Source organism: Helobdella robusta (genome assembly GCF_000326865.2).
Source record: "Helobdella robusta unplaced genomic scaffold HELROscaffold_61, whole genome shotgun sequence".
Taxonomy (NCBI): Eukaryota; Metazoa; Annelida; class Clitellata; order Rhynchobdellida; family Glossiphoniidae; genus Helobdella; species Helobdella robusta.
The window spans coordinates 388,474-402,075 of NW_008705338.1; the positions used below are offsets into that span (position 1 = coordinate 388,474).

Sequence of the window (13,602 nt, forward strand, 5' to 3'; positions counted from 1 at the left end):
TTTTAGGCATAATTTTTGATGAAAGATTAAACTTTATTTCTCACATTGCCTATATAAAAAGTAAATGCATAAAAGCATTAAATTCGATCAAAACCATATCCTATTACAAATGGGGAGGAGATCAAGACACACTCTTAACAATATATAGAACCACAGTAAGAGCTATATTGGATTATGGTTGTCAGGTTTATGGAGCCACAAGGAACTCATATATCAAGACAATAGACCCATGTTGTAATACATGCGGTACAAGAATAACCATTCAGCACGTCATCATAGATTGTCAAAAATATCAAATAAGTAGGAAAATCCATAATATCCCGACCAACATGCAAGAAATATTTGAAGACCCAATTAATATAGAGAATTTAATAAATTATTTAAAAGAAATAAATCTAATTGATAAAATATAGAAATAAATAAAAACAACTACATTCAAGTATAAACTCAGATAAGAAAAAAATAGGCGTGAAGATAGCCTTTCTGTGCTGATACGCCGAAAATTAGCAATAACAACATAACAACATATTAAATAAAACATATAAAACATCACGTGGCGCAGTCGACAATTGTTAAAATTTAGTAAAATTAAATGTTTAAACGATAGTATAAGTTTTATCAATAAAATAATGATTGACGTTTTTAGACGTTTTCAAGGTTTTAGAGGTTGAAGTTCGATCAAGGCAACGTTGAAGAGAGCTGGAAAGTATGGATACAAAGATTTGAGCTATTTTTTCTTGCTTCTCGATCGGACCAGCTTCCAGAAAAGGTACAAGTTGCGATGCTTCTGAGTTGGATTGGTGATGAAGGACTTCACATTTTCAACACATTCACTTTTGACCCGCCAGAAGACAAAGATAGAATAATTGCAGTAAAATCGAAACTTGAAGAGTATTGCTCACCACGTAAAAACGTTGTTTTTGAAAGGTACCAGTTTTGGAAAACCTCACAAGCCAAAAATGAGCCAGTAGATTCATTTGTAACCACTTCTACGTCTCCGAGCCAAATCACGTAAATTTGGTGAACAGGAGAAGTCATTGATTCGTGACAGAGTAGTTTTGGGTTGTGCAGATGCACGTTTTCAGGAAAGATTGTTGAGAGAACCTGAATTGTCTCTCACAAAGGCACTTCAGTTATGCAGAGCTGCTGAGGTTACTCGAGAACAATTAATAACCATAAAAGGTGACGAGTTACCAGCAACAATAAACTTTGTGAGGTCTGGTAAGAATAAAGACCAAAATAATGACAAAATGAACAAACATGGTTGTGGAAGATGCGGCACAATTCATCCTATAAAACAATGCCCAGCATTTGGAAAACAATGTTACAGATGTTTAAAACAAAACCATTTTGGTAAGATGTGTAAAGCCCCCAACTTGTCAAACAAAGGATGCAATGAAAGTTTTAAAAAATCTACAGACAACCATTAACGTTCAGCATCGCCATCATCTGGATCATCAATTCATGCAATTGAGGAAGATATAAACAGCTTCGTCATTGATGAATTAGCCATACATAGTTGCACTGCGAATCAAGAAAATTGTTGGTTGAAAAAGCTTTATCTAAATGGCAATGTCAGATGCAAATTAGACACAGGTGCTGAAGTCAACGTCATGTCAAAAACAGTTTTTGAACAACTTCCTAAAAGACCAAAGCTAACAAAGACCAACACAGTTCTTAAACCTTATGGCAGTGGAAAACTTCAGCCTCTAGGATCATCATTTGTTGAAACAATAATTAAGGGTAAGAAAACGTTTCTAAAATTTTATATCATTAATAGCAATGCCCTAACACTGATAGGACTGCCATCATGCAGCAAACTAAATTTTCTACACAGAGTTGATACCATAAAAACCAGTGTAGAAAAAAGAACATCAGCACAGATACTTGATGAATTTTCTGATGTGTTCAAAACACTTGGTTGTCTCCCTGGAGAGCATCACATTACAGTAGACCCATTAGTACATCCGCCAAGACGAGTACCACTAGCGTTACAGCCAAAACTCAAGCAGAAATTAGATAGTTTGTTAAAAAATGGAATAATAGAAAAAAGATGAGCCAACAGATTGGGTAAACAGCTTGCTTATTATCGAAAAGAAAGATGGATCATTAAGATTATGCCTCGATCCTAGAAATCTCAACAAGGCAATAAAAAGAGATAATCTAGTTTACAGAGAGCAACAACAAAAAAAGTATTATGATCGTAAATCGAAACCTCTTCCATGTTTGAACGAAGGAGATATAGTACGTATGAATCACAATGAAACATGGAAACGTGGAGTTGTTCGTTTTAAACATCAAGCTCCAAGATCATACATTGTTGACACAGAGGATGGTTCAACTTTAAGACGAAACCGAAGAGATCTCATCTACACCATAGAAGATCCACTTATATACGCACCACAAAGGTTAGAATCCCCAATTCACCTTCAGTGCAGCAGTCCAACAGGAGACACCACACAGTCTTCCCAAGATCCATCCTGAGGACACGGAGTAGCCTGTTAGATACAAGGACTATGTTCTTAATTAAATATTTGTATTAAATAAAAACAATAAAATTGAACTTTTAAAAGGGGAGATGTGACATTTGTATCTTTATATATCTAGTATCTATTGGACGATGATAAAATAAACTGAGATATTGTAATGCACACTCGTGTTGAATTGAATTTATATTAAATAAAACATATAAAACATCACAACGTTCAACTTAAATTTGCATGCTTAATTATGATATTAACGATAAAAATTCTAACTCCAGACTCAGGACTCGGACCTCCGGAAAAATTTTTCAACTTTTTTTATCATAATTTTAACTTATTAAATAACTGATGTAATGTAATCATTTTTTTAATGAAAATTAATTTATTTTTATGTTTTAAAACATGCTTTAAAACATTATTAGCATTTATTTTCGTATTAATGATGATTATTCAGTATTAAAGAGATCGCAGTAAACAACGAATAATATTCGTGATGTCCTTGTGTCACTTGTTGTTTTAATTATTTTTTAATTCATTTATTAAATCCATTTGCATAATATTTATGGATATTTAGTATCTCTTTTCTGGTGTACGTAAAGCCGAATCGATTTGAGATCGTCGTGCTTGACAGGCATCTCCTTGTACTTACATATATATACATACTTATATTGTTACATATATACTTACGATACCTATAACGGCCCTCGACCGCATCTGCGCACATTTTCAGTGTGGTTTAGGGTCTGGTGTCATTCTTTAGTTTTTATATTTTTGTAATTTAATAATAATTTTCATTGATGTAAAGATTTTATTTATTTTGATAATTTTTCAACTTAGGTGCATATCTACTTCTAACACCAGTGTTGTAACCTCCTCGACCTACCAACACCGATGTTATAGCTTCAATACTCACTATATCTCCAACACCGTGTTGTAGCCTCCAACGATAGTCGAGAGTCCGTTTATCCGTAGGTTCAAGATCTCCGATAGATGAACACAACTACTTCAAACGCAAACTAAGTTGAACGTTTATTTAATACCAGCAGTAATAGGAACAATAGACCAATTCAAATAGCTACGTAAATCGCATTTACGACTTTCCATCGAATCTCACTTCTACGTCGACTGTGTTCGTCTTTTTCCTCGTTGTTCTCCCTCTGTCTGTCTGGAATCTTGCTTCTGCGTTGTTTATATAGCACCGATCTACTTGTATATGTAGTCACATGCCGTGTCACATCCATAAATGAATTTACAACCAATTTTATTACCTACACCTTCTAATTAATTTACAAGCGGTTCATGCAATTTTTAATTATTAGTTTTTTATCTCGATCTCACGTCTGTAACATTGCCCGCCACTGAGACCAAATATCGTCCTCGATTTGGCCAATTCCCTTTGTTGTGTTGACCTTTGTTTCTGAGTAGGGGCTATCCGATCCAGATGTACGATTTTCATTTTGATCCGCGGCTTACCTCGTTCTCGTACCCGATACACCACGTCGTTGATTCGGGGGGTGACTACCTGGCACGACCCTTCCCAATCCTTCCACTCATCTTCTGCATGCATTCGACTCATAACTAGTTGAAGGTCATCAGTTTGTGCGCTCCGTTCATCTGTGTACTCACCCTTCAATTTCGAGTCGTTCTTCAGTTCTTCCATTTTATCTTGCATTTCATTCAGTCTCTATTGATTGTCCTCTTCAAGCTTTTTTAACAATTCGGTGAAGTTATCTTGGGACTGTTTCTCCTTATCTTCCGTCTTTACTTGGCACTCTCTGAGCATCTACTTCACTCTTATGTCAGTCTCATCTTTCCGTTCTTTCATCTCATCTGTATGCTCCTGATTCGGTCATTCGATTTCTTCAAGTTCCTGTTGATGACTTTGACCTTTACTTTTGAGAATATTTCTGTCTGTTATTTCATAAAAATCTTTTCCAAGTCTGTCCAGTCTATCATTGTTCACTTTTTCGTCATCGGAATCATTTGATCCTGTAAGTTCATTCAACTCGTTCTTTTCATCAGTCAATCTGCCGATTACTTCCCAATCGTCATCAAGATTAATGTAATCCGTATCATTGTTGTCATCATTTTCCTCTTACTCAAAATAATGACTACCTTTCTGCACGTCAACACGTGCATCGCAGTTGTCACTTCCTTTGCCGTTGTCACGTGCATCATAGTTGTCACCTGCGTCGTAGGTGTCACGCGCATCACAGATACCACGTGTATCGCTGATATCACGTGCGTTGCAGTCGACATCACCCGTAGGTGAATATGCTGGTAGAATAATTTCCGACACTTGTGTAGTCGTTTTTGGTATAGTCTCTTCGTTAGAAGATATTCCCTCAAAGGTTGGTTGTTTTATTCCATTGGCCGTTCGTAATTCGGCTCTCTTGATTCGGTTATCCGTTGATCGATCTTTGCAGTCACTTCAGCGTTTTGCTGTTTCATTTCAGCCTTCATTTCAGCGGATTACTTTTCCGCTCGACGATCGGCATCAGCGGATTGCTTTTCTGCCCGACTATAGGCATCAGCAGTCTGCTTTTCTACTCGCCGGTCGGTATCAGCTTTCATTTCAGCGAATCGTTTATCGCTTGTTTCTGCTCGACGGTCGGCACCAGCTTTCATTTTCAACTAAACGTGATTTTCTTTATATGATGACAAAAAGTATTCAACATCTTAATATTATTTGTCATGTGTCTGATTTTGATTATTGGTTTAAATCTTCATCTGCATTTGTATATATAATAATTAATTTAAAGAATTTTCGTTTCGAACCTTGATATAGATTTAACTTTGATTTTTATTGAAATTCGTTCTAATTTACTTTTGTTTATTACAGTTTGAGCAGAGAGTTATGCCCAAGCATTTTTCTTGTGGTAATAAATTAATGATAAATAATTATACAAATACATTACCATCCTATACTTTATTATATTAAAATATATGGGAAATACTATATACAGAAGCACGCGCAGTCTATTGGTTCGCATTTTGCTTCTGCTTCAAATTTAAAAAACACGAGAAATTTAGATAGTAGAAATTTTGATTCAAACAATTCAATTTAAAAGTTTGGATATGTTTGACGATCAGTTAATACATATTTCGTGCGATTATTAAATATTACCTAATTGATGCTAAGTTTTTTCAATGTATGTATATTATATATGAACACAATATAAACCGAAGTTTCTCTCATTATTTTGAACTCCAATTAACTTTTAGAATTAATTTGGTTATTTGTATACAAGTTCGGCGCGGGATGGATCGAAAATGTCTACCGTGGTAATTTTTTAAAATTATTATTTTGCACTAAAGTTACGTTGTATAATTACGTAATATTGCTTTTTTAAGGTCTTCTTGGCCGAATGATTGTATCATCTTGTGTTCTTGCATAAATTGTTTTTCAGATAATACTTTTTATTTTTGTTTATAAGTTATTGCTATTATTATAATATAAAATATAATTATATTAGTAATTATAATATATAATAATTTATAAATTATTATTAAAATAAATTGTCATTTTAAAATAAATTTTTAAACAATTAAATGACATTTTAAAATAAATTCAACTAAACTAGTCAGTCTAATAGTGGTTGTAGTACCAATGGATGGAGAGCATGGTTATTTGTTTTATTTTATATTATAATTAACTAATGATGTAAGTAGTATAGTTGCACAAAAAAATGCATGAAAAATTTTTTCAATTTTATTTTCATAATGTGCAACTCATTAGCAACCTAACGAGTCGAAATTGATATATTATATAATTATAATATATATATATTTATATATTATTTATATATATTATATATACACCAAAAACTGACAAAAAAAGTTACAGCAACTTTAAGAATATAAAAAATTTGTTTACCACAGCATGCATTTGTCAACTGGGGAAAAAACAAGGATAATGTGTGCAGCGCAACACATATGAATTTATTTTTTAAATGAGTGAATATTTATACAAATATGCTGAAACATCTGATAACTTATTTTGATTGTGTAAAAACGTATTTAATAGTGAAAGTAAAGTCATATATAATATGAATAAATTAAATGTAGTTAAAAAGAAAAAAAACTACAAATTAGAGACTTTAATGTTATGAAATGATTACTATATTCAATTTGAACACATATAATTTTTGATAATAAGAATTTAAATAAAATCAATATAATGTGCAGTTAATTTTTTTATAACAAAATTTATCAAATTTTCTGTCAAGGATGTCTTCATTGCTTCAATAAATTTGTGAACTTGAAACGGATCCCCTTGCTCTTGATTCACATTCTGATAATAATTCAACAATTATTCAAATTATGCAATTTCATTTTTCAATTTTATAACAAATGATTTTCTTATTCATCCTTAAAATAAATAGCAATAGCAGTGTTATATAAATAATGTAATTTAATGAATAGTTGATTAATGAAGTTAATTAAATCAGGTTACATCATCAAATATTACGAAACATTCACTTTCAAATTTATCTGATTATTTAACAAAAATATAAACAAAATGAAATAAAAACGTCAAAGTGTTATGAAGTTAAGCTCTACTATAACATTCTAAATCAATAGTTAAATCATTAATTAACAGGTGATAATAGGTGCTTTACGAATAAAATAATCTGTCATACCAAGCATTTTTTCAGCATGCATAATATGAGTAGGTACTGAAGAAGAGTCCAGTATTATTTGACAACTAGGATTTGAAAGAGCTCGGTAAGATAACTACTCATCCATCTTTCAACAACATTTAATGCCATCTGTGACAATAAAAAATTATGTTACTGGCATATACTTTAGATTGTGCAGTGTGTGCTGATCAAAAGGCTAACTGAACAAGGGAAGAGAAAATGGAAATTAGAAGCTTGTTATATTTCGAAGTGACCAGTGACTGAAAAACTTCATCCTCTTTCAAGTTTTCTCCAAATACATCATATTTAACTGTTAAAATATTTTGAGGATCTTGTTACATTTTGTTCAAGTTTTCAACTGCTAATTTGAATGCAGGAGCCTGTAAGTAACAATAATGGATTGTGGTTTTGTGAGAAATAAAACATATATCATATGTATCATTTAGTTTTACCAATTCAAGGTTTGAACTTTTCTGGACATTTCCATATATTGTAAAAATCCATGGCCCGGTCATAAATTTTCAGTTTAAGCTTAGAGCTTGAAGCTACGTCATTACTTCAGTTTTACTTATGTTTTCCCATAATGATATGGTCAAATTATTCTTGCTGTTACTAAATATAAAAAGTGTTCAATATGCTATTGTCTAAAGTTTATTCATGCACATTCAAAATTAGAAGTAAACAAGTTACCCTTTCAGGAATGAATGAAGCAACACCACCCACATGAAATATAACATGAAACCTGTTGCCGACATACCTCAAAACCGTACTTGATGCAACATTGCTTGCTCTTAAAAATGCTTTAAATACACCATCTTTTGACTGTATCTGTAATAATTTTTTTTAATTTTAAAGAAATTAAACTTAGTAAGTAAAATCATTCCAAAAAATTACCAAAGTTTAGAGAGACCATGCAAGAATGATACAGCTGAGTCAAAAATCCTTGTGTTCCATGTCAAATTCAGTTTTTTGTCATATTCCATCAAACATATTTCATAGTTTCAGTTGCAATAGTTTCTAAAGGATAAACATTACAATACAATTGTAACAAATCAATTTCTAAATCATCTTTTAACAGTTGATAGACACGATTATTTACATGTGCGCGATCAGTCAGATAGCATTTGAATTTGCAAAGAAAATGAATGACTTTACATTGCAGAACCTGCAATGCATTAGACGCAGAGTATGTGTCAACAACATTTTTAATGCATGAATGTATATGATTTGCATAGTCAATGGCTGTTGCACTTGGTAACCTTGCTAGTGAAACTGTAACAAACTTGTATATCTCCACTATGTTTTCCATGTTTAATAGTAATTACAAGGCAGAATGTGCAGTTCGCCCGCCTTCTAGCAGTGTCGCAGCTATTCCAGATGAAGCCAACGCTAGAGCAACATCATTTCGCCATCTGATCCTCGCCAAAAGCAATGAAATTAAGAACGTTTTTCCGATTCCTCCGGGAGCATCAAAGATATAAATTCCACCAGATCCACTGTTCACGGCTTCTATCAAAGTGTTGTACGCAATTTTTTGTTGTTGATTTAATTGTGGAACATTTGTATGAACTGTTTCGGTCAATGCTATAATGTCGTATTGTTGTTCTCTTTGCAACTCGTGGTTTAATGCATTGTGCTTATGACGATTTGGTGCCGTCATTTCCAAACACGACAATACTTTATTTGCCATCAATAAACACATATCTTCTATCATGATAAATGTCTCATTGTAAATTTCTGCTGTCATTTGTAGTGTAAGATTCAAGGTATGACGACGCACACGATGTAAACATCCTCAGACATATCATCTCTATACTTAATCCACAAATCTTTTGGATTCGAGAAAATATGTCGCAAACTATGTACGAATTTGATGCAGCGATGAAGATATTACTGAATCCCAGCAACGGTGGCGGGGTCATGTGTCAAAGTAGCAGATGTATAATTATACAATAATTCACCAACCTGTAACTCAACAAGAACACCAAGCTCACAAGCCATTCGTGCTATATTGGAAGGATGCGAAACATTGGTCAATGGCAATCCATGGACAGTTGGCATATTTTGCAATATTTTAGCGCACTTTTGCCTAACTGGAACATTTTGCAAAAGTGCGCTATACACTGCTTTTCTGAAAAATGTATCGTAAACATTTTCCAACTTTAGGATCGACCTGTTTCGAACTTTCTTCATCCTCTTCCAAAATCAAATTTGTCAAATGGTGAACTTTTTAAATCAAATTATTGTTTGAGCATTGTTTAGCTTCTTTTTCAATGATTCAATTTTATCAATTTGTTCTTTTATTTCATATTTATAATTTTCCACTAGCCTGTTTCTGTTTTATTATTTGGGCTCTGCTCAATTTAATAATTTTTAATTACATATAGGTATGGGGAGCATAAGTCAATGATATATTATATTATATTATATATTGGTAAGGGCGAAGCATAGAAAGTATGTAAGGAATGTGAAGGCGATACCTGTTGCTGCTTAGTATGGTTGTGATGGATGTGGCATTACAATAAATGGGGTGGAGGAAGAAGGATAAGTTTGTGGCAAAGAGAAAGACATGGAAGTTACAAGATGCAGAGGTGAGGAAGGCATTTGAAGTGAAGGTGGCTGAAAGTTGGGAGAGTGGTAAGGATGGAAATGTTTGGGAGAGATATAGGGACTGTGTGTTGGCTACGGCAGATAAAGTATGTGGATGGACGAAAGGAAAGTGTAGGCCTGGTGAGACGTGGTGGTGGGATGAAGATAAAAGAAAGGTTTTGGAGGCCAAGAGGAGAGGTTTGGGGTGTAGAGAAGGGACATGACGGGGGAAGCGGAGTTAGAGTATAGGAAGGCTAAGAAGATTGCAAAATGGGCAGTGGCAACTGCAATGACGAAAGCATCAGATAGGTTAATGAAGGAAATGGAATTTGATGTGAGTCCGAGGAAAATGTTCAAAGTAGCAAAGCAGTCAATGAGGGATAGGAAAGATGTTATAGGGAATGGATGTGTTTGGGATGGATCTGGCTAGTTGTGCATAGATGAGGAGGAAAAAGCTCAGGTGTGGAAACCTCATATGGAAAGATTGATAAATGAAGAGAATAAGTGGGACGGAGATGTGGAATGCGCGATCACACACGGACCCATAGAGAAGGTGACGATGGAGGAAGTGAGAAAGCAGTTAGAGAAATGAAACTAGGTAAGGCGACAGGGGTTTCGGAAGTGGCGGCGGAACACGGTGGGGTGATTGGAATTGAAGTTATGATGAAAATTGTTAAAAGTATGTTTGATGATGAAGGTATACCTGAGGATTGGCGACACATTGTGTTGGTGCCGTTGTATAAGGGCAAAGGAGATGTGAGAGATTTTGGGTCATATAGGGGTGTGAAATTGCTAGAGCACGGAATGAAGGTAGTGGAGAGGGTGCTTGAGAGGAGGTTGAGAAATATGGTGACAGTTAATGAAATGCAGTGTGGGTTTATGCCTGATAGGGGAACGGTGGATGCGTTGTTCATGGTGAGAATGTTGCAGGAGAATTATAGAAAGAAGAAACGAAGATTGTACATGTGTTTTGTGGATCGAAGGTAAGGACGAAGGATGGTGAGTGGGGAAGGTGGGGAGCAAGGATAGACCCCTGTGGGGTATGTGAGAGGAGAGTGAAGGCTAACTCGGTATTGTGTATTGGATGTCAGAAGTGGGTGCATCAGAGATGTAGTGGAGTGAGGGGGGCACTGAAAAAGGAAGGCACGTTCAAATGTAAGAAATGTTATCATGGTGTGATTAATAGGACGGACGCAAGGACGAGGTTGAGTGGTGGTATTGAAAGCTTTGTTTATTTATGGATTAAGCTAAACGCGGATGGAGGATGTTTGAGCGCTGTTACGGCTAGAGTTCATGTGAGATGGATGAAATTTAGAGAACATGGTGGGTGGGGTATTGTGCGGAAAGAAATCGTCAGTGAAGATGAAAGGGAGGGTATATAAGGCATGTGTGAAAACAGCGATGGTATATGGTGGTGAAACTTGGGTGTTGAGGAGAGAGGAGGAAGTGTACTGCAGAGGGCTGAAAGAGCTATGGTGAGGATGATGTGTGGGGTTAAAGGGAAGGATAGGAGGAGTAGTAAAGAGCTGATGTCAATGATGAAACTGAATGAGGACATTGTGACATTGATAAGGAGATCGAGATTGCGGTGGTATGAACATGTGTTGAGAAGGGATGAAAGAGTCGGGATTAGGCGAGTGTTGGAGTTCGAGGTTGAAGGAGTGGTTGGAAGGGGTCGTCCGCGATTGGGATGGAGAGAGCTGGTGGAGAAGGACAGGGTGAAAGCGGGGTTGCGTGATACTGAGGCGAGTGACAGATGTGAATGGCGTCGAGGGGTATTTTGGTTTCATCATAGGTAGCCAAACGGCAACCCCCGATCTCGGGGAAAATATCGTCTAAACGTGTGTTGTTGTCAATTTAATAATTTTAAATTTTTATATATATGAAATGGGCTATTCACATATTCAATTTGTTCCAATCTTTGTTAATATTTTTTTATAATTTGATAGGATTTTTTAATACAGTTTAATAAATATTTAAAATTATCATTGAAATTAAAATGTAAGGTTTTTAATTCTTGCCCTACTGCCACCCATTTTGGATTTTTTTGTTCTTGTTTTATGACCAATTAATAAATAAAACCATTCTTCAATGGTATTGATGAGTTGGCGAAATTCTCTTCCACAAAACTTTTCAGAACAACCTTGCTTCAATTTTTTGAATCTGAGACATGTTTAAATATGAAAGTAGATTAAAAAAAATCAAATTTTATAATTTCAAACAATGTACGCCTAAATATATTAGGCTACCCCATTTGATTTTTATAGCAGGAACTTCAAAGCTGTTTTCTAGTATCGGCACTCAAATTGATTCTTATAAAAATTTTCACAGAATGTTGTTGAATGTTACAGAAAACTATTGAAATTACAAAATTTGATGTGCTTAATTTTATTCAAAAATTATAGCATGTTTTATCATCAATGCCAAGTCATGCATGGTAGACATCAGTTTACAGCAGGAACTTCAGAGCTGTTTTTTAGTATCGGCGACCAAATTGATTCCTATAAAAATTTCACAGAATGTTACAGAAAACTATTGAAATTAAAAAATTTGATGTGTTATAATTCAAAGGTTATAGCATGTTTTATCATAAACGCCAAAAAATGCATTGAAAATATGGGTCGAGACTGGTCATTTCAAAGTTTAATTTAAATACCGGCGACCCCTTCAAACGGCCTCAATTTCCAAATATAAATTAATAGATGCTTATTTTATGAAATATATAAAAATTTTGAGGCGTTTACAAAAATAATTCGAAACTAGCCTGGCTGAAAATGGCCAAAATTAAGGCGCGTAGAAATTGGAAAAAAGTGAATGACGACAACAAAAAACCATATACTAATGATAACAAATCTTTTAAAAGTTAATTGATACCAATTATGAAAATATAAGTCACCGCAATTGCAAAAAATTAAAAAAAATGCATCAATGTTTTGTCAATTTTTTTGCGTGCCAAAAATGCGGGTCGAAAAATTACGCCGTTTATCTTAAACGTAAGTTCATGCATCCGCGCGAGCCATATGCGACTACCTAAATGATAGCATGATTAGCTTCCCTTTAACTTATTCACATTTATAAACCGTGCCCAGTGTCCATGTTACAACTGGTGATAAATTTGCACAAATATTTAGATAGATATTGTCGGAAATTTTAATGAAAACAACTGGTGGTGTGAGGTAATCTCCTTCTCTATCTTTCTCAGGGAATTTTTTTTATGGTCCGACAATAATTTTTGTGTATATTTTTATTGCGAGTTCGACCAGTCCTGTGCGGCACTGGGCTTTTTCGAATTATATGATTTTACTGAGTAACACACGAACGCGTAAAGAAAAATATTCGATACACAATTTTATTAATCGACGGAAGTAAATGAAAAAGAATTGAACTAAATGAACTCTATAATAATGTAAAATGTCAATGAACAAACTGGAATACAGGAATTAGAACTTCTTCTTGTTGGGTCTTCGACTTGGGATATGTTTCTTGCCGTTTAATCGTACAACCTCGACGCGTGTAACCGATAGTGATGTCGATACAACTCCAAGAAATAAATAAAATGAATGCGGAAAAATTACAAAAATCGGAGCCTATGGAAATTCCAAGTTGCGTGCGAAACTATACTAATGAGTATAGAATCCAGCAAAGAACCTTAGGTCCACAAATAGCACAAGAAAAACAAAACAACGAGGCGGATTCGTTTTCACAGAATCCAAGGCCTGTTTTCACTGGGCCTGTCAGTCACTTGGTTGGCTTTCGCACAACCAAGGGCCTGTTTTCACTGGGCCTGTCTGTCAGTCGGTCGGCTTTCGCACAACCCTGGCCTGTTTTCACTGGGCCGTCGAGTCTGATCGGCTTTCGCACGAACAAGGGCCTGTTTTCACTGGGCC

General features: G+C 34.8%; 3 protein-coding genes across 3 annotated transcripts; all 3 read right to left on the minus strand.

Moving 5' to 3' along the window:
- Window positions 1-3,573: 3,573 nt before the first annotated feature.
- On the minus strand, window positions 3,574-4,155 carry HELRODRAFT_180368 (hypothetical protein; the record flags this gene model as incomplete). The annotated part of the gene is made up of 2 exons (XM_009029681.1): window positions 3,574-3,662; window positions 3,822-4,155. 2 exons carry the CDS (start codon window positions 4,153-4,155, stop codon window positions 3,574-3,576), a joined length of 423 nt encoding a protein of 140 aa, XP_009027929.1.
- A 177-nt stretch (window positions 4,156-4,332) lies between these two features.
- HELRODRAFT_180369 (hypothetical protein) lies at window positions 4,333-5,111 on the minus strand (the record flags this gene model as incomplete). Its single annotated transcript, XM_009029682.1, has 3 exons — window positions 4,333-4,520; window positions 4,599-4,873; window positions 4,960-5,111. 3 exons carry the CDS (start codon window positions 5,109-5,111, stop codon window positions 4,333-4,335), a joined length of 615 nt encoding a protein of 204 aa, XP_009027930.1.
- Window positions 5,112-8,447: 3,336 nt separating this feature from the next.
- On the minus strand, window positions 8,448-11,887 carry HELRODRAFT_180370 (hypothetical protein; the record flags this gene model as incomplete). Its single annotated transcript, XM_009029683.1, has 3 exons — window positions 8,448-8,762; window positions 9,092-9,320; window positions 11,859-11,887. The coding sequence occupies 3 exons, from the start codon at window positions 11,885-11,887 to the stop codon at window positions 8,448-8,450; spliced, it is 573 nt and encodes a 190-aa protein (XP_009027931.1).
- Window positions 11,888-13,602: the final 1,715 nt, after the last annotated feature.